The sequence below is a fragment of the Miniopterus schreibersii genome (assembly GCF_964146895.1).
Source record: "Miniopterus schreibersii genome assembly, chromosome: 16".
Lineage (NCBI taxonomy): Eukaryota > Metazoa > Chordata > Mammalia > Chiroptera > Miniopteridae > Miniopterus > Miniopterus schreibersii.
The window spans coordinates 33,547,244-33,569,619 of NC_138116.1; the positions used below are offsets into that span (position 1 = coordinate 33,547,244).

Genomic DNA, 22,376 nt, shown 5'->3' on the forward strand with positions numbered 1-22,376 from the left:
ACCTTGAACAACTATTTTGCAAGGGATAGGATGTCGGAGAAGTTATCTAAGCAGCAAAAACATTTGAACTTGTCCTTTACCTTTTTTTTTTAATAATAAATCTTCATTGATCTCAGAGAGAGGGAGAGAGAGAGATAGAAACATCAGTGATGAGAGAGTCATCAATCAGCTGCCTCCTGCACGCCCCACATGGGGATCAAGCCCCCAACCCCGGCATGTACCCTGACTGGGAATCGAACCTAGATCTCCTGGATCATAGGCTGATGCTCAACAGCTGAGCCACACCCAGCCGGGCCTCATCCTTTACCTTAAAGGATGAGTTTATTTTACTAAGCAGAGATGGGAAAAAGGAATGCCCCCCAAATAAAAAGTATGTGTTACATAAGAAAGAAACACGTAACAGGAGAGAAATTTTTTTCCAAGGGGGAAATTCCTAAACACAACGGGTTTAGGGATGTTTTTTAAATATCCTATCTTAGGGGGAGCAGGAATGGGGTGAAGGGGGGCCAACGAGGGGGAAAAGGGGGACATCTATAATACTTTCAACAATAAATTTAAAAATAAATAAATAAATATTCTATGTTGCCCCCAAGTATAAAGAGCTTTACAGAGATACAAATATTGATAATATAAAAATGCCTTAAAAATGCTCACAGGGAGACCTCTACATTCACAAGATTAACAGCCTAGAATTTCATCTCTAATGCTTAATTTTTGATGAATGACTAGTTCAACGTAATCAAGATTTCTAGCAGCTGACATAGAAGTATGATCAGACAGTCATACAACTAAGTGCCACTAAAGTTGAAAAAATTACTTTTCTGATTAAAGGGAATTACAGTCAAACTTCAGTTCTCAAAATTTTCCCATCTCGAACAATTCAGTTCTCAACCAAGTTGTTCACAGAAAATATCTCAGTTGTCGAACAAACAACAAACAAAGGAGAGAATGCAGGAGTATGAGTCAGTTTACTGCTAAATCTTGCATTATCCTCATCTCAGGAAATCGTGCTGTGAATTTTTTTGTTTTTTGCTATTATTGCTGCTTATTATTATTAAATAAGTATAGTAAGTCACCATGGGTCCTAAGAAGGTTAGTGACAGCAGCAAAGTGAAAAGGAGTTTTGAAAACAACAGAGCTTGAAAAAGGTAGAAGTGTTAGCATGTCTGATCTGGCTACCGAGTATGGCATGACAAAATTGACCATTAGCACTATTTTACAACATAAAGAGGCCATCAAGAGTGCTGATGTTGCTAAGGTCGTGAAAGTGCTCACAAAAACAATGATCACAGACAATAGAAGAGGTAGAAAAATTGTTAATTTGGACAAAAAGAAACAGCAGCCGGTGATAGCATTTCAGAAGCAATGATATGTGAAAAAATGTAGATGCTACATGCTTACCTCCTGAAAGACACCCCAGGAACCAGTGCTAAAAGTGATTCGCTTAAGGTTAGTAGGGGTTCAATAAATTTAAGAAAAGTGGCATTCAGAATGCAGTGAGGCATGGGGAGGCTGCCAGTTCTAATAAAGTACCTGCTGATAATTTCGTGACAGAATTTCAAAAATACATAGAAGCCAAGGGATTTTCCCCCAATAAGTGTTCAATTGTGATGAGACAGGCCTCTTCTGCAAGAAAATGCCAAAGAGGACCTACATCACACAGGAGAAGTCATTGGCAGGACACAAGCCAATGAAGGACAGGCTGAAGTTATTGTTGTGTGGGAATGCCAGTGGGGACTTTAAATTGAAGCCTCAACTGGTCTACCATTCTGAAAACCCACGAGTTTTCAAGAAAAATAATGTCATAAAAAACAAGTTGAATGGGATGTGGAGGACTAATAGCAAAGCTTGGGTAACCAGGCAATTTTTTATTGAGTGTATTTATTAAGTGTCTGCCCCAAGTGTGAAGAAATACCTCCAGGAAAAACAATTACCACTCAGGGCACTTCTTATAATGGACAATGCTCCTGCTCACCCTTCAGGCTTTTGAGGCCAAGTTGGTAGAGGAGTACAGCTTCATACTGTTAGGTTCTTGCCACCTAACACAACTCCTCTCATCCAACCCATGGACCAGTAGGTCATTTCTAATTTTAAGAAACTCTACACAGCCTGGCCGACGTGGCTCAGCAGTTTGAGCATTGACCTATGATCCAGATCACAGTTCGATTCCTGTCAGGGCACATGCCCGGGTTGCGGGCTCAATCCCCAGCAGGGGGCGTGCAGGAGGCAGCTGATCAATGACTCATTATTGATGTTTCTATCTCTCCCCCTTCTTCTCTCTGAAGTCAATAAAGATATATTTTTAAAAAACAAAAAAAAACAAAAAAACACTGATTTTCTCCTTAAAAAAAAACAACAAAGGCACTGCTTCAGAGATGTTTTGAGGTGACCTCTGAAACTAATTTAACCATCAGGGAGTTACGGAAGAAACATCTTAATATCCTCACCTGCTTGAGACTCATAGACAAAGCATGGGGAGGAAATATCTTCCAGGACCATGCAATCAGCCTGGAAGAAACTGTGGCCTGAATCTGTTGTTGAAAGAGACTTTGAGGGCTTTGGGATGAGACTGTGTCTGCTGTGGAAGACACTGTCCATGGATTTGGAAGTGGGTGATGATGCTGTGGAGGAGTTGGTGGGGGACCACACCACCAAGCTGACCACTGAGGGACTCCAAGACCTTCAGAGTGAGCAGCAACGGACGGCAGCTGAGGAGTTCTCTTCACTAATCAAAGAAATAGTTGGGAATGGGGAGAAATGCAAAGTTTTATTGAGAAATATCACCCTGACAAAGAACTAGCAAATCCTGCAATAAACTTGTTCAATGACAATGCAGTATTTCACTTCAGACAAGTGTTAAAACGCAGGCAAAAACAAATATCATTGGATAGATTTTTAGTAAGACAGAGGCCCAGTGAGCCTGAAGCAAGTTCTAGTGGAACAGAGAGATAAAAGAGAAAGAACCCCAAAGAACAGCTATGTGACATTTTTATGGATCTCCCCTCCCGAACAATATCCCTCGGTCACTCCTCTCCCTATTCAGTCATCAATAGCTCTTTCATTTACATTCATGTCCTTTTTGTTTTTAAAGTACTTATAAATAGTACATTAGACATGCACTGTATATAAAAAAGGTTAAAACAGGGTATCATTTGGGGCTCTGAAACAGATTAATTCCATTTACATTATTTCTGAGAAAAAATTATTCCACTTTTAAACAAATCGCTTCTCAGCCTTCCAGATTGAATTAAGAACTGAGGTTCCACTGTATTAGCATGCTAACAAGAATTGAATTTACTCCTGAAGGTCCCCTTAAAAATGACACTGTAATGTAACATCTTCACAATACCCAAAATGAATTTAGAGGGTTGCTGACAGCATACCTCCACAGGTACAGATAGCAATGATATCGCCCAAAGCACAAGTCAGTAAAGACACCTTCATGTAGGGTTGGTACACAGGACTCTACAGTATGAAGTTGCATTTTAGGGTACCCAAGACAATGATAATTTGTTGCAGGGCAAGGGGAGTAAAGAGATCAGCAGGCACCTGGTTTCAAAACCCTATGAGAATCTATGCCCTGGCCAGGTGCGCAGTTGGTTAGAGCAGAGTCCTGATACACGAAGGTTGCAGTTTTGATCCCTGGTCAGGGCACATACAACAAGCAACCAATGAGTGCATAAATAAATGGAACAACAAATCAATGTTTCTCTTTCCCTTCTTCTTTCTCTCTAAAATCAATAAATAAAAATTAAGAAAAAGACCCTATGAGATAATCTAAATGTAGGAACAGATCCTACCCTCCCTCTACAAATGCACAGGCAATTTTGAATATAATTTCAAGGGATTCTAGACTATAACATCCATACAAGACCCCCAGAGGAAAGGACTGACTGCAGAGACTTTAGCCTATCCTCAAAAAATATAGTTTAAGCCCAGCCAGGCATGGCTCAGTGGTTGAGCATCGACCTAGGATCCAGGAGATCAAGATTGGATTCCCAGTCAGGGTACATGCCCAGGTTGTGGGCTCAATCCCTGGGGGGGGGGGCCACGGGACACGCAGGAGGCAGCCAATCAATAACGACTCTCTCATCATTGATGTTTCTATCTCTCTCTCTCTCCCTTCCTCTCTCTGAAATCAATAAAGATATGTTTAAAAAAAAAAAAAAAGACTATCCCAGTGGATACTTAAAATGGTTTAATACTCTTCACTGACTCATGCAGCCACCATACCCAACCAACCATTCTGGACCTGTTTTAGTTTTCTGCAAATGGCCTAGTCTTTTCAAACATCTGGCTACTTCCTATTAACTATCCTTTTCTTAGCTTAGATATCACTGGCTCAGTGACGCTTTCCCTAACTCCTCCTGCTATATCATCCTCAGGTTTTACGGTAATTAAAAATTTGACTGTCTTCCTTACTATTGTGCTTTCTGTGAGAATCAATTTCTCCAGTGTCTCCCAAACCCAACAGTATTTAAAGTCAGCATTCAAGTATTTACCTAAAGAATGAGATTACCTCTGATGAAAAGCAAATTAGCTTTAGACATTTTTTAATCTCCTTTCTGATACGTAAATTTAGCTGAAAACACTGCCATGCGTTTTAAAACCAAATGCCACCGTGAATATTCTAAAATAAAGAATAAAGCATTCACAGAATGCCTGGATTTGAGCACTGTTAGTTTCTGCAATACTCTCCAAATTAAGTTATTTGTAAAAATGTGCACCTAAGATCTGAAAGAAGCAACTTAAAATTAAATGGCAAGGCCACTGTTCCTTTTTAAATCTCTCATAGATAATACAACCAAATCATCATCATGATAATGCTGCCTTCCCATTCTATAGAGAAAATGGTTCCATCTAACTCAAAAGTAGTATCAGATTGTGAAGAAACCATTAAAAAGTGGCCAGAACACACTTATTTTTTTACTCCAATGTTAATATTACTTGACCCATAAAGAAATAGTCTCCAAGGACCCTAAGAATAATCCATATGGTTAATGGAGTGTGTATCAAAGTCCAGGGCAGAAAAAAGAAAATACATTAGGTGTTTCACATCAATGTTTCTCTCTTTAAAAGTTTACAGTTTTCCATGTATAGGTCTTGTACCTGCTTTGTTAAATGTATTCCTATGTACTTCATGTTTTTTTAATGCTGTTGTAAATTATATTCTTTACGATGTTATTTTCCAATTATTTATTGGCCATATACAGAAATACAACTGATTTTTTGTTTTGACCTTGTATTTATCATTCAGCCTTGCTAAATTGACTAGGTCTAGTAGTTTTATTACATTTTCCTTAGGATTTTCTACATACACAATTATGATCTGCAAATGAACGTAATTTTACTTCTTCAATCTGTGTGACTTTTTTCTTATTACACTGGATATGATCTGCATGGAACGTGGTGTAGTGATTTCTTCTTGATTCATCTTTGTGAATCTGGATCACAGTTGCTGAATTCTGTCCTTAAACTCTTAGCTTCAGGGCTGCTGATGCATCAGTTCCGTATCTCTCTGGTTGCCATACTGGAGGTTTTTCATCTTAACTCATTCTTTTAGCCCTTCCAATATTTTTGTAAGCACCAAATTCCTCATTAAATTTCTTCTCATGAGTTAGGTTTATACTACATGATTTCAAGACTTACTATAAAGTAATAATCAAGGAGCTATGACATTGGCACAGGGGTGGACATACAGATAAAATAAAACACATAGGCCCCAAAGAGACATACACAATAGGTTGGTCAGCAGATTTTCAAAAAAGTTCCACATAATTCAATAGGAAAATGATAGTGTTTTCAACAAATGATGCTGGAACAAATTTAATATGCTATAACAGAGATCAACCTTAAAAACATTATGCTAAGTGAAAGAAGCCATACACAAAAGAACACATACTGTATTATCTTATTTATATTAAATGTCCACAGAAAAGAAGTTCACAGGAACAAAAAGTAGGTTAGTAGTTGCTGGATGTGAGGCTGAGAAAGAGGAATAACGACTAATGGGCACAAGATTTCTTTCTGAAGTGTTCTAAAATTACATTGTGCTGATGGTTGAACAACTCTAAATGTACTGAATAGTATCCTTAAAAGGAGTAGATTTTATGGTATGCAAATTAAACCTCAGTAAATCTGTTATTAAAAATTGGGGGGGGGGGAGAGACTAAGTTCTTGGAAATTAGAAATGCAATTGCAAAACTGAAAAATTGAATGGCCAGGTAAATAACAAAACGGGCATGGTTGAAGACCAAGTCAGTAATATGGAAAAAAGGGGAAAGAAATCTCTACAATATAGTAACAAAAGACAGAAAATAGACAATATGAAAATTAAAAGGCAAAGAAATGAGATTAAAGAGAGCAAACACCTAACTAGTAAAAGTTCCAAAGACAATGTAGAAAACGGTAGAGGATGACAAAAAAATTTAAAAATGGAAATTTCTGAGCTCAAAACAGACCTAAGCCTTCAGCCTGAAAGAGCCCATTAAGAATCTAAAACAATGAATGAAAAAAAGTTATACTTAAGACACACATGGGTGAAAATTTAGAACTCCCAAGTATACAGAAAATCCTTTAGAACTTTAAAACAGTACCTACATAAAAACAAAATTATACTGACATGAGTCATTCTTCATCACTGTCTCCTCACTGAGGAATTCTGGACAACGAAATAATGTAACAATGGCACAATGACATCAAAGTTCCATGGGAAAATATTTTCAACTCAGAATCAATTCCCAGAAAACCAAATCATCAAATCAGAGGACAAAATTAAGGCATTTTCCAATGTGCAAAGGCTCAAAATTTACCACCCACATACTCTATAAAAATTAAGAAATACTAGAAGACAACATGGAGTAGGAGAGAAGTGATAGTTGAGTATAAGCCAGAATAACTAAGTGAAGGCAGATGATTCTGATGTTTCAAGATTCTTCAACAGGCAAAATTTCAATGATGAGAATTATAGCTCCTTTTTAGTTCCAAAATCACTATTTGGTATTATAATGAGTATATTAACATAATCATATAAATACTGTTTGCTGGTTTTCCTTTTTTGAGATTAGACAAATACAGAAGACCTATTTCAATTATAAAAGAAGATAAATGTTAAAACAAAATTTGTAGAAGGGAGGGAATCACCAAAGGATAAGTGCACTAATTTCTTTACCTTTCATAGCCGGGACTCCTACATAAGATTGCTAAATCATTTTATTAATAGTAATAAATAAAACCATTAGAAGAGTTACAAATATATAATAAAAGTTAGAAAAGGGAAGTGGTGTTAAGTTCTTCATCTTTTTGTTAGTTTATTGATTTTAGAGAGAGGGGAAGGGAGAGCTAGAGAAACATTGATTTGTTGTTCCACTTATTTATGCACTCATTGGTTGATTGTGCCCTGACCAAAGAAAGAAGCTGCAACCTTGGCATATCGGGACAATGCTCTAACCAACAGAGCTACCTGGCCAGGGCTCTTATTTCTTATAGTTAGAAGTTAAATAAAGTCATGAACTAAGAGGCATCATATAAATTATATTGGAAAGCATAAACATGAACTACAAATTCCCTTCTGGAGGGAGAATGGAAAAGGATGAGACTTACTTTTCATTATGTTCTTTTTGTAGAACTTTTCTTTTTTACCATGAATACACAATATCTTTAAGAATTGTTTTAATAAAAAAGTGAACGGTGGCCCTGGCCAGTGTGGCTCAGTTGGCTGAGCGTCATCCCATGCACCAAGAGGTCACAGATTTGATTCCCGGTCGGGGCACATGCCCAGGTGGCAGGTTTGGTCCCGGATCGATGTTTCTCTTTCACATTGATTATTTCTCTCTTTCTCTCCCTTTCCCTTCCTCTCTCTCTAAAATCAATAAAAACATGTTTTTAAAAAATGTGAAGTGGTTTCAGCCATACAAGTGGAATACTGTGTGTTTGAAAAGAACAAAATAAGTCTCTACACACCAATACATGAAGATGTCTACACTATATTAACTGTAAACTAAGATGAAGAAAAATGCATTAAGATGGTACCATACAATAAAAAGTTTGGTACAGCCACTTTGGAAGATGGCAGTTTCATATAAAGTTAAACAGTCTTACCATACAACCAGCAATTGTACTCATAGGTACTTATCCATGTGAACTGAAAACTTATGTTCACACAAAAACCTGTACCCAAATGTTTATGGGAGCTTTTTTCATAATCACTAAAAAACTGGTAACAAGCAAGCTAACTATGTTATCCTTCCACATGGAAATGGATAAGCAAACTGTGGTACAATGAAATATACACAGTAGAAAGTATACAACAGAATACTATTCAGTGATAAAAAGGAACAGGCTACTGATTCATGCAGCAAAATGGTTCAATTTTAAATCCATTTTGCTAAGAGAAAGAAACCAGACCCTAAAAGCTACATATGACATAAAGAAAAGGCAAAACTATAGGGACAGAAAATTGATCAGTGGATGCCAGAAACTGGTGGACGGGGAGGTGGCAGACTACAAAGGGGACACATAGAGGCAATTTTAGAGTGTGGTAACTATTCTGTATGGCCCTGAAGTGGTGGGTACATGACTTTATGCCTTTGTTAAAACCCATGTATATCTCAAAGAATAAACAATGATGTATGCAAAATAAATTTTAATAATCAATGAGGGTGGAATGAAGACTAATGGCAAATTAACTGTATTACAAATGTATGACATAACTTCACTGAAAGAGTTTTGGGGGCTGACCTAAGTAATGTTGGAAACTAATGTTTTGGCTGAGAAGAAAGGACAAAAAGAACCGCACACTGAACACAGTTCTCTAGCTGTAAACTTGCTTTACAGAGGGTATGGGTTAGCAACTCTAAAACTGCTTTTAAATAAATGAGTTTCTCACTGTCAGAGAGGGAAGTTTCAGAAAAACAAGGGAAGGCTAGAAAAAACACTCTGGTACTTTAATATTAGAGTCAGAAACACCAGTATGAACCTAGGTGTAGCTTAATGTATATACAGATGCATATACAGAAACTTCATAGATATGTATATACCTGGGTTAGTATAAATACACACTGTCAACCTCTGTCCTATAAAGTAGTGACACTCCCGTAGCAATGAGCACTCCCAATGCCCAGATCTTGGTTTCTAGATACCATTCTTGGAGAAATAGCTCATTCTAGGGCTCGAATAGAGAAAACTCAAGATAGGTCTCATATATCTTGTAGTCACCAAAAAATAATAAAGTGTCAAAGGAACATAGGAACCAATCTCAAAGAACTCTCAATGACCAAAGCAGGAACAATTTAGAAACAATATAAATGGCATAAGAAACAAAATAAATATGTTATGCATCAACTTGGCTAGGCCACAGTACCCAGATATTCGGTCAAACACTATCCCAGGCCCTGGCCAGTATGGCTCAGTTGGTTGGAGTGTCATCCCATACACTGAAAGGTGGCAGGTTCGATCCCTGGTCAGGGCAAGTGCGGGAGGCAGCCGACTGATGTTTCACTCTCACATTAATGTTCCTCTTTCTCTCTCCCTCTCCTTTATAAAAAGTATGTCCTCGGTGAGGAATGTGTGTGTGTGTATACACACATATGTATTAAATATAAATAAAATTAAAAACATTATCCCAGATATTTTTGTAAAGGTGTTTTTTAGATGAGTTTACAATTTAAATCAATAGACTCTGAGTGCAGACTACCCTCTATAATTTGGGTGGACCTCATACAATCAGTTGAAGGTCTTAATTTTTAAAAAGGACTGGCCTCCCCTGAAGAGGAAGTGCTGCCAGCTGACTGCCTTCAGAGTTGAACTGCAACATCAACTCTGCCCTATGTCTCCAGGCTGCAGGGCTACCCTGAAGATTTTGAACCTACCAGTCCAAATCAGTAACATGAGGGACATAAATATGTATCTCCATCCATCCTATTGGTTCTGTTTCTCTGAAGAACCCTAATAAAAATTTTAACCCAAAGTATAAAATAAAATACACAACTCCACACTGAATAGATGATTGAATTAACAAATAAATGGGGGAAAAGTGACACATCTTCCTTACAGAAGAATTCCAAATAATATAAATAGATATTCTCCCCTCCAGGAGGTAGGGCCTAATCTCCCCTTCCCACATAAGTGTGGGCTGAACTTAGTAAAAGAAAAAAATAGTAACTTTACTATTGGTAGAAAAACCTGACCAACACTGCCTTAACCAAGTGATCAAGATACATCGGTGTTGTCCTGTGGTTATTATATACCACCAATATATGATAAGAAGGGTACTTTACCTTCATGGTATCCTTTCTGAAAACCCATAAACCTACTGTAATCATGAGAAAAACATTTGACAAATCCAATTTGAGGGATAGTCTACAAAATACCTGACCAGTATTCCTCAAAACTATAAAAGACATAAAAATTAAGGAAACTGAAGCTCTTACAGAAGAGACTAAAAAGACATGACAACTTAAATGCAATGTGGGATCCTGTATAGGCTCCTGCTCCTGGAACAGAAAAACAGACATAAGGTAAAAAACTATGGAAATCTGAATAAGGATGGGTTTTAGTTAATAATGTATCAATACTGGTTCATTAATTGTGATAAATATACCATACTACTGTAAGATATTAATAGGAAAAGCTGGATGCAAGGTATAAAGGAACTCTCTATATTATCTTTGTAATTTTTCTGAAATCGAAAACTTCTAAAATTGAAAGTTTGTTTTAAAAAGCCTATCACAGTGATACTGCTTCCCCAACAGCCATACCATATACCTTAGACCCTGAAGAGAACAACAGGAAGCACAGTACCCTCACCCAAGTCACTGCTGCACCTGCAAGAATTAAATATAAACCAAGCTGGATAATGGCAGTTTTGTTCTATTACCACCAAGCAAATACTAAGGGCAGAAGCAGCAGCAAAGGTATAATCCTAAGGGAGAGATGTAAAAACAACCAGAGAAGACATCAAAAATACAGTATTTCCCTGGGGAACTACCACACCATAGATGTTCACAGCAGCTTGAAAAAAGAAGTTAGCACAGCCTAAAGTCCTAGAGGTCTAATGATGACAATATTGACCATCTATGTACTATTAAATACAAAAAATAAATATTATTCTCTATTTACCTACAGTAAAAGAGTATTAAGGAAAGTCTCAGAGTAACACTTCTCTCTACATAAGCCTTGAAATAGATGTTTTAGTCTTAGAATCCTACAGCATAGAAGACAAGAAACAAGCTCAAAATATCAGGTGAGGCCACGAGCAACAGTAGTTCCCCTTACAAAAATCACAGATTTCTGAGAGTTTAACGAACATGTGCTAATGTATAAAAAGCAGTCTTGGTAATAAGGTGACCTGAGTTTGAAATCTAATTTTGCCATTTTCTTGCTAAGTAAATTTGGAGAAGTAACTTCTTGATCTAGTATTAGGTTGCTTTAAGAGAATCACATATGTAAAAGAACTTTAATGAACTAAACTTCAGAGAGTATGATCTTCACTAAAATCCTTAAAACTAAAGGTTCTTCCTTTCAGAATTTGTTTACTGAAAAGGCAAAATAATGCAATGAAAAGAAAACCAATCAACTGTGAACAGAGGCTGCAAAGGGATGACTGATGTTATAGCATATGTATGTTTTATCTTTTCCAAATCTATAATAAACATGCATTTATAATTAGAGATATTTTAAAACACATTTGTCATTTTCCTCCAGAATATCTTGACTTAGGTTACCTGACATTTATTTTAAATACATCTGACTCATCCTCAAAAAAGTAAGACAATCAAAGGAACATCTGACCCCACAGACACCCTATGACCTAAGTAGGAAAGGGACAATGGGATCAACACATTTTTATATATCTCTATGTAAACCTAATTTAAATACTGTTAAAGGAAAGGTTCAGATTAATGAGATCTAGTTGTTTTGGTTCTGCTATTGTGAATAAGCCAAACTCAGTTTCCTCTTCTGGAAAATGTGGTCAGCCACCTGGGTAGGAAGCTTAAGGCAGCTAAGGTACAGGGCCAGAGAGAAACTTTGAAGATGGTAGGGAAGGCTAAAAAAGTAGGGGGAAATCCTTTAATTTTGTGGTGATCTATAAATTATGAAGAGTTAGAAAAATGACAGCCATAGTAGATAAAGTAGATAAACTGCTTTGAGAGAAAAAGACCTCACTGAGACACTATAGGTGTTCTAACAATTTTCACTGGCCAAAGCGATACTTTAAACAAGTAAATGGGGGCGGGGGGATGGAACTGACATGTAAAAGGTTCAAGAACATCTACGAAGCATCTGTGATATGTCAGTAAATAGGCAAAAACAAAAATCTCTGCCCTCATGAAGAGAATGTCATCTACATGTCATACTCCGCCCTGTCCAAAGCAGCACTACTCAAAGTGTGCTCCATGAATTGGTGCCAATCCACCCAATTGTTACTGGTCCATGACACAGCAAGCTGAAGTAAACATTTGAAACTCACACAGCAATTTGAAAGTCATTTTAAATGAGGAACCTAATATTATAAAGTATGAATTCAAATTTAGGTCTTTTTTATTTAATTTTCTAATAATTCATTTTTATTGGTTTTCAAGATATTACTACATAATGAATGGGAAATTTTTAAAAAATATCTTTATTGATTTCAGAAAGAGATAGAAACATCAATGATGAGAGTCATTGATAGGCTGCTTCCTGCACGCCCCCTGCTGGGGATCAAGCCAGTAACCCGGCTTGTGCCCTGACCAGGAATCGAACCACTATTGCCTGGATTATAGGTCAATGCTCAGCCGCTGAGCCACGCCGGCCGGGCTGAATTGGAAATTTTTTAAAAACTAGTCTTTCACCACAGATAATTTGAGAAGTACTGGTCAAATGCACTTTGATCACATCACTTCCTCCTCCTCAAGTAGAATTCTGTACTTTAACATTTTTAAGGTCTTACACAAAGACTAGCCTTTCCAAATATTACTTTCCCACTAGTTTGGTTTATCATATACTCTAACCACATTGAATTACTTTCAACATAAGCCGCCTATCTTGCTTGTTCTTTTCCTCAGCCTTAAACACTTTCCTACTTCTATGCAATCAAAGTTTACATATTCCTTTGTCAAACACAAATGCCACCAACTCCTCAAAGCCCTCCATGAACCAGTTAGAAGCAAGCTTTCCCTGGCTTTCTCTAAAATTTTAAAGCAGCTCTTATGAGGTTTTCTGCAGATTACAAATTCCTGGAATACAAAAACAGTAACTTGCTCATTTGGAATCCCTATAACATGCAAAACAGACATCAAATCTGCTGAATGAATCATGTAAGAGCATTATATGTACATAAATGAGCTTCACTCAAAATATCAGAAAACCCTCTGAAATTAAACCCCAAACTGTGTGTGTCCACTTTACTCAGGAGAAAGTCTTTAATTCTTACTGGGTTCTCCAAGAAGTTTAAGACTCCCCCTACCCCCCCCAAAAAATGTTAAAGAAACCACTCCTGATGAAAGGACTCAGGTTTCATCAACAGTCAGACCTATTTCTGCTGGCCAGCTCCAACAGGGTTACCTTAGGGAAATTACCAGATATAATATAAACCTCAATTTCTTTATCTCAAAAGGTATCAATATTTACTTCAAAGATTTGATGTGGGAACTAAATGTGACAATATGAAAAGTCCTAGGATCATGAAGTGTATGTGAAAGGCATTCAATGATTTAAATTTCCTTTCCGCCCTCCTCCCTTTTTCCCTCCCTTTTTTTAAATTGATTTTTAGAGAGGGAGGGAGAAAAAAAAATCAGTGTGACAGGAAAGCACTGATTGGCTGCCTCCTGCACGCCCCCTACCAGGGATCAAGCTGGCAACCCAGGGGTGTGCCCTAACTGGAATGGACCTGTCAACCTTTCAGTGCATGGGACAATGCCCAACCAACTGAGCCACACCAGCCAAGTAATAAGTTTATATATTCATGAAGTGAGTACGCTTAGGTCCCTTATAAATTTTCTTTTTAATTACAAATTAATGCCATCCCTTGAAAGTTGACTTCAGACTACGTTATTGGAAGTCATCAAGGTAAGATTCCTTCCAGAAACACCTATTTGTTTTAAATCTGTAAACTTTAGATTTCTGTTTGTCATGCCAAGTAATTCTAATTACTGTTTTCTCTACACTGATAAATGCAAAGTTTTTTTTAAAGTATATAATCTAAGGCCCTGCCCCCAGTAGCTCAGTTGGTTAGAGAGTAATCCTGATTCCCAAGGGTGCAGGTTCAATCCCCAGTCAGAGCACATACAAGAATCAACCAAAGAATGCATAAATAAGTGGAACATGTCAATGTGTCTTTCTCTCTAAAATCAATATAAATTTTTTTAAAAACTAAAAATACAGTATATAGTCTAATACTCTGAAGAGCACTGACATCTTGATTCATCATATCCAAAACTGAACGGAGCCCATTAAAACAGAAGAACACTTAGTATTTTATTTAACTGAAGCAAGAGTACATCCACACCAGTTTACCATAAATTAGTGTACCCCCCTCAAAAAAAAAAAAAACTTGCACCAAAGGACCCAAGACCAAATAACCCAAGGACTGAAACTCATCTTAATGCAAACACACACTCTTCACCTGAGACAAAGAAGTCACAAGCAACAAAAATATAGTGATAATGAATGTATTTTCAGTTTCCACACTAAATATTACTCTATTCATGATCAAGACATCTAATTTTACAATTTTTGCAGACTATCACCAAATATATAAAACTATACACTTGGGCCCAGCTGGACGTGGCTCAGCGGTTGAGCATGAACCTAGGATCCAGGAGATTGAGGTTCGATTCCCAATCAGGGCATATGCCCAGGTTGTGGGCTCAATCCCCAGTCGGGGGGCATGCAGGAGGCAGCCGATCAATGACTCTCATCATTGGTGTTTCTATCGCTCTCTCTCCCTTCCTCTCTCTGAAATCAATAAAGATATATTTTTTTAAAAGGAGCTATACACTTGGTACCATTTTGCAGAAAATACAGATTATACTAATATACTAAAACCTACCAATTATACAGTTTACTTCAACATTTTAATATATTCAGCAGCATTTTAGAAACAGGTCATCCATTATATTTGGGGAGTTTTTTCTTGATTTTTAGAGAGAGGAAATGGAGGAGAGAGGGAGAGGATAAGAGAGGGGGAGGGAGGGAGAGACAGACAGACACTGATGTGTTGCTTTGCTTATTTATGCATTCATCAACTGATTCTTGTATGTGCCCTGACCAGGGACTGAACTTGAAACCTTGGCAATATAGTACTCTAACCAACTGAGCTACCAGACCAGGTCTACAAAGTGAGCTCATCCATTATAAAAGACTAGGCCCTGGCCAGTGTGGCTCAGTTGGTTGAGCATTTTCCTGTGCATCGAAAGGTCACTGGTTTGATTCCCAGTCAGGGCACATGCCCAGGTTTCAGGCTGAATCCCAGTCAGGAGTCAGGGTGCATATGGGAGGCAACTGATCAATGTCTCTCTCTCGAATGGATGTTTTCTCTCTCTCTCTTTCTCTCTCTCCCCCTAAAAACCAATAAAAACATATTATTTTTTAAAAAGACTAATGTAACCTTTGAGGCGTGACTCAAAGGTTAAGCATCAATCTATGATCCAGGAGATCTTGGTTCGATTCCCAGTCAGGGCACATGTCTGGGTTTCGGGCTCAATCCTCAGTAGGGGGCATGCAGGAAGCAGCCGATCAATGACTCTCTCATCATTGATGTTTCTATCTCTCTCCCTCTCCCTTCCTCTCTTAAATCAATAAAAATAAAACAATAATAAAATTTTTTAAAAGACTAATGTAGAAAGTATGTTTTAGCCAGAAGTAGTTTACAGAAAATTAAACTATTATTTATAAAAAACTACGTTTCATTGTATTTCAAAAATATTTACTGAATAACAAAAATTATAACTTAAAAATCATTTACTCCCTAATGTTAAGAAAATTCACTTATTCGTTAAGAAATCAAGACTTTTTTCCAGCTTTATTGAGATATAATTGGCATATAACAACATTGTGTACATTTAAGGTGTACAACGTAATTTGATATGTGTTTATATTACAAAAATAAGACTCTTTTAGATTCTGTAACACAACATATCAGATGCATAATTTTTTTTATGTTGTTGTTAATCCTCACCCAAGGATATTTTTTCCATTGATTTTTAGAGAGTGGAAGGGTGTGGGGAAGGGGGAGAAAAAGAGAAACATTGATGTGAGAGAGATACATCGATCAGTTGCCTCCCACATGCATCCCAACCAAGGCCAGGGATTAAACCTGCAACCCAGGTACGTTCCCTTGACCAGAATCAAACCTGAGACCCTATGGTGCATGGGCCGACACTCTAACCACTGATCCACACCAGCCAGGGCAGATGCATAATTCTTTGATGCTCCCTCCACTACAAAGACTGTACATCGTCCTACACCCCTCCCTTAACCACAGTGTCTCATCTATGTATTTTTTCTGACAGTGTATTCAGTACAATATGTAGCAGCTGCATTCTTTCTGTAACTGTAATGATTTCTGGATATAAAAATTCCCAAACTGTTAATTAGTAGTTTGATGCAAGGTAAATTTACTTTTATTTATTTATATTTTTAAAATGTTTTTAATTTCAGAGAGAGGAAGGGAGAAGGACAGAGAGATAGAAACATCAACGATGAGAGAGAGTCATTGACTGGATCGAGCCTGCAACCTGGGCCTGGGCCCTGATGGAGAATCAAACAGCAACCTCCTGGTTCATAGGTTGATGCTCAACCACTGAGCCATGCAAGCCAGGCAATATAAATTTACTTTTAGACTTTTCTTCCATTTCTCAAAATGTGGGTCAACAATTATTAACATTATTAATATTTAGCCCTGGCCAGGTAGTTCAGTTGGCTAGAGTGTCGTCCCCATATGCCAAGGTTGTGAGTTCGATCCCCGGTCAGGGCACATACAAGAATCAACCAATGAATCCAAAAATAAGTGGAACAGCAAATCAATGTTTTTTTCCTCTCTCTCTAAAATCAATAAATATATTTAAAAAAATTTAACTTAAAAAAAGATTATTAATATTTAGCTCATCACTCAGAGTCTTCTACCACTAGAGTGTCCCTATTAATAATCAATTATGTCCCTGTCAATAATCAATTACCCTATTTCTGCTTGTTTAAGATTGTTAAGGGAATTATGTCAGAGTGTCAATATATTCCAGAAAGGCCAATAAAAAATATTAAATCATTCTTACTCCTTCTTTTAAGAGTATTCTTTCAATATCCTATGAACACCAGGACTGCTAATGAAACACAGCACATCACAAACACTAGGAACTGGGCTACCGGCATGTGGGCCTGATTGGGGGGAATAGCTTAGGGCACCTATTACTGCAGTGTAGCTCAGAACACCTGCTTCACAGTCACCCAAAGAACTGCTAGAAAAACTAGGTTTTCTTAGGCCCCCATCAAGACATATAGACTGTGGGGAATAAGGTCAGGAATCTGTATTTTTAACAAACTCCCAAGTGATTTTATTGTACATTATGGCTGAAAAATACACGTAACTCACTCATCACAACAACCTACTTACATGGGCAGACAAGGAGACAAAAATTTGGGAATTTTCTAGAGTATTAAGAAATGTAATCAAAATTTCTAAGTAAAAGAAGCTCAATTATTTCATTGTACTGCAAAAAGAGATTCTTCTTTCTAGTTGTGGAATGTCAGGTGCCTGTGAGAACTACTAAAAAACAATGTTATCAATGTTAAAAAAAAAAGCTCAAGTGATCTTTTAAAGAAACCCCAAAAACTTCCTCTTATTCCTTATAAATACTTGTCATATAGTAAAATTTAGTATGGTTAAGAGTAGGAAATACGTCCAATCAGTCCTAATTTTTTTGCCTCAGAGTTAACTGTCAACACCAAAAAGCTTAGTGCTACTTTCAGTCTTTGACATTAAATTCAAAGATACTTTCCTTGACTCTGCAGAATGTTGGTCTTGAAGTTAACAAGTGCCAAAATATCTTTTTATGATTACCTTAAGAATATCACTTAGATTTTAATGCATATTATTTCAATGCAATAAATTTTATTAAGATGAGAATGTTTTCTCAATCATTTTAGGAGTTACTGGATATATTAACTTTGAATATTTAAATTTATAAAACCCTATTTCATGATTGTGTTAATTATTGTTCCCTGGGAGGCAATGTTGCCAATTAAAAACAACAAAGTCTCTCAAATAAGAAGGTCCTGAATATCAATCTAGAAGCATCACTTACTACCTGTGTAACCTTGGGCAAGTTATTTAACCTCTCTAAGCCTCTACTGCTTATTGGGAAGATTAAACTTATACATAAAGCACTCAGTGCCTGGTACCTGTTAGTCCTCAGTAAACGTTAGCCCATATAAACATATATCAAATAATCTCTGAAAAGGCACACAAGAAATTTATCTATGACAGTCACTTCCAAGCAAAGAACTGAAGGTCAGGGTGGAAAAACTACACCTTCTTGTACTCTTTGTATTTTTATCCAGTGCTTATAACTTATTTTTTTAAATGTTTACATTTATCTCTTGTACTATGGGATTTCTTCGTGTTTAGCATAATGCAGTGCGAAAGTGAAACTGCCATTGCTGAATTCACAAAGGAATAAAGTCATAGTCTAATAATATCCACAAAGAAATACACAACCTATCTGATTTCAGGAATCTGTTAGGTGTTCTTACTTCCTTTACAATAGCTGGATGGTCTCAACTAAAACACCTTAAACCAGTGATTTTTCAACCTGGGATGATTCTGTCCCCTCAGGGACATCTGGCAACAGAGATACTGTTGGCTGTCACAACTGAGGGGGTGTACTACTTGGCATCTGATAGAGGCCAAGAATGCTGCTAAACATTCTATTATGCACAGGATAGGACCACACAACAATAATCCACCCAAAAAGTCAGTAGAGCTGAGGTGAGAAACTCTGCAACCCAAGGAATCATTCTGTTCAACTCTTAAAGTAACCAGGTTCTTCATTTCAGTTACCTACAAAACAAACACACACAATAAATTCTCCCCTCAAGTAATGAAGTAAAATCTAAGGACTAGCAGACTAGGAACTCAATAAATGTAACCATTGTTGGCCACTGCCCTAAGTCTCTGAAATTCTAGCAGCTAGAATGGCTTACAGGTTTGTATGTCTACTAAATTCAATACATTTCAAGATTTCTAAAGCACTTACTATAATGCCTTCCAAAAGTGCACTCTAAAGGATTTCAAGAGATTACAGATTACCATTCTTTCCTGTTTTTAAATGATATCTGAAGAACCACAAAACTCAAACAATGTACTACTAAAATACAACAGGACCTTTATTTTAGTATGTAGTTATCCAGTCATTCCAATAAACTTGATATTTTTACATTTCACTTAATGCACTGCCTTGGCCTCTATTTTGTACATTTTGAGCATGTTAATTAAAATCCCTCGAAAATTTAAGAAATTAAGAACAGTCCATTGTTTCTGACCAAGAAGGCAAGAAAAGCATCTAAGTAATTTCATAACGAGGCTTGAAAAATTACAAACTAAATCATCCTCTCCTCTGATCTTAAAGCATATTTTAGTGTGCCTTACCAAAATGTCAACCATTAATAAAGACCTTTGGGAAATGTTTTATCAATATGTGGGATTAATCTTGTCAAAAAAGAGTGTAAAACTGAAGCAAGTGGCTATCAAAATTTAGAGCTAGTTCATAAGTGGGTAGGAAATGATTTGAAATATTGCTACCACTAACACTATTAGTCATACTTTACTTTCTCAGTAACTGTGTAACTCTTTTACACCTCTTAAAATGTGTATCTTTCTCACTATATGAGTTGTGAGCTATTTTAATACAAATTTAGTATTTTCATTTTAATAGTTTACTACATAAAAACTTACTCTGATTAAAGAATTCTTAGGGAGACAAACATCTTAATTCCTTTGTACAAAACAAAACAAAAAAATTACACAGAAAAGGTGTTTGAAAATATAAGATGCAGTAAGGTTATTATTCTTTCGCTACTTTTCCAATACATTTTTCGTGATGGATATAAGTATCACTACAACTTCTCCATTCACTTCAAGCCACTCCCCCTGAGCATCTAGAACTTTAATACTTGTCCAAACCTGCTTGCTCATGGTCTAATAATAAACCTAATTATACAATCTGTAACAGCGTCTGACAACCTTTCCCTAAGAAGCCATAAAGGTGATTTAACTAACACCTCAAATTCTCAAATCTAATTCAAAAACAGATTTCTTCATTCCAGTCAGTCTTTGGCTTCTGCCGGGGGCTAGGGACTGCTGGCTGTACAGTGGGGAGGTGAAAAATCGCCCGAACGGAAAAGGACACACGCTGGGCGCTGGACAGCAGGAGTAACTGCTGGTTCATTTCTCTTTAAATCTGGCAGCACGTGGGGCGGCATTGTGAAGCCACCAGCCCGCCTCCCCCCTTACACTCCGCACACGTACGCCTCCAGTGCGCATGCTCCGCTCCTACGGTCCTAGCAGAGTAGGAGCCAACCCCCTAAAAAGTCAACCTGGAAGCCGCAAACGGCCGGAGGCCGGGACAATGGGGGAGGGGGGACGCAGGCACCTCCGTGGAGGCAGACCCGGCCGCCGCCCCAAGCTAGAGCCCGCGGGCCGCAGCCCCGTGGTTCTGCAGGCCTGCGCCAGAGCCAGAATCGCTCCGAGCACAAAGCCCCGAGCCGGCCAGCGAGCGGCTCGCCGCCGGGCCAGCTCCTACCCTCCCCCAGCCCGGCGGCGCAGCCGGAGCCCGTGCCAGGCAGAGGCAGGCGAGGCGGCGTCCCGCACGCCGCCAGGTTCTCAGACCCCCCGCGCGCCAGCGATGAGGCCACGGAGGCCGGCGCTTTGTTGTCTCCCGCAACTCCGCGGACGCGGCGCTGCCCGGGCAGAAGTTTTGCGCGCCTCACCTATCCGGCCAGGGGGCCAGTTTCTTTGCCTACTCTCGCCACCCACTGCCCGCCCGCAGCTCAGGCACCCCAGCCGGGGACTCGCAGCTGGGCGGGCCCAGTCGCTCCTTTCGGCCCCCAAGGGTCCGGCGGCCTGGGCCGCACCTGAGCCCGGGACCCGCCCCTCCTGGGAGGGTCCGTCCGGGCCAGGGATCCACAGCCCCTCCCCCGCAACGTCCCACCCAGCAGTGGGGGAGGGGGCAGCCTCCCCGCCTTTCCACAGGGCGCCAGGCCCCGTCCGAGTGATGAGGCTGGGGCGCGTCCCCGCCCCCAATGCCCTCCGACAGCCCGGGAAGAAGTGCTGGGCAGGGCCAGGACCCGCGCCTCGGGCTCCCCACCCTCGCGAGCCCGCACCCGGCCTTGCCGGCCGCTGCCGCTCCCCCTCGGCCGCCCGACCGCCGGCCCGGGGGAGAGGAGGAGGTAAGCCGCAGCGGCTCGCCGCGATCTCGCGGCCCGGTGCCCCGCCGCCGGCCCGCTCGCTCACCTGCCAGCTGTCTTCGCAGTAGTAGTGCCGACTGCAGCTCCGTCATCCTCCCCGCCAAGGGCCCGGGCTGGCGCCGGGGCTTTCGAAGGGCCGAGGACAGGCTCTGGAGGCTGCTGAAGCCGGGGGTGCTGAGGAAACCGGGCCCCCACGACGGGAGCGCCGAAGCCAAGGGAGGCCGGACTGGGCGGCGGTAGCGGCGCCTCGCTGCCGGTGCGAGTGCGCTTGGTTCAGTTCTCCGCACAGCCTCACGCCCGGAAGGGGAGGGTACCCAGGCCGCGGCGCGCACTGGGATTTCGCTCGCCCGCGTCCCTCCTTCAGCCCGCCCGTCGCCCCACTGGTGCCTTCCCCCGCTACAGCCTCGCTGCGCGCAGGGCCGCTCCGCGCAGGCGCGCTGGGGTTGTCTACTTCTTGATCAGCCAGCCCGCAAGCCCTACCCCTCTGCCTCCCCGCCCCGCCTCTGCCGACGGGGCCCCGCCCCCCGGTCGCCGCCATCTTGGGAAGGTCGACGCCCGGCTGAGTGCCAAGGCCTCAGGCGGTAGACGCCCCACGGACGCCATGACAAAGAGGTCACGGTGGGTCAAGACAGCTTGTGGTTGAAGCAGGTGCTGTGGGTGCGAAGGGACCAAAGGAAGTGGTTGGTATGTCCAGCAGTCGTTTCACGCCACACGTGATGTGCGAGTTAATCACTGTTGAAGCCTAATTTAGTACTGGTGTGCCCCATTTGACGCAGACCCCCCCAAATAGACTTAACATGTTGATAATTCACAGAAAGAATGCGCGAAAAGATTCTTGAAATAAGCAAAATGTTTTGCATCTCATAGCACAAAATGTTTAAACATCATTAAAAATAATCTATATGAGTAAGGGGTTGACATGAGCAAAATGTGAT

At 39.7% G+C, this 22,376-nt stretch overlaps 1 protein-coding gene across 1 annotated transcript in view; it reads right to left on the reverse strand.

Annotated features, from left to right (window-relative positions):
• Positions 1 to 21,884, reverse strand: part of UBE2G1 (ubiquitin conjugating enzyme E2 G1) — a 90,548-nt gene extending 68,664 nt beyond the window's left edge. Inside the window, exon 1 of the mRNA XM_081161277.1 lies at positions 21,488 to 21,884. Within this exon, the coding sequence (XP_081017403.1) occupies positions 21,488 to 21,533 (46 nt within the window). The 5' untranslated portion in view covers positions 21,534 to 21,884. The remainder of the gene's footprint in view (positions 1 to 21,487) is intronic.
• Positions 21,885 to 22,376: the final 492 nt, after the last annotated feature.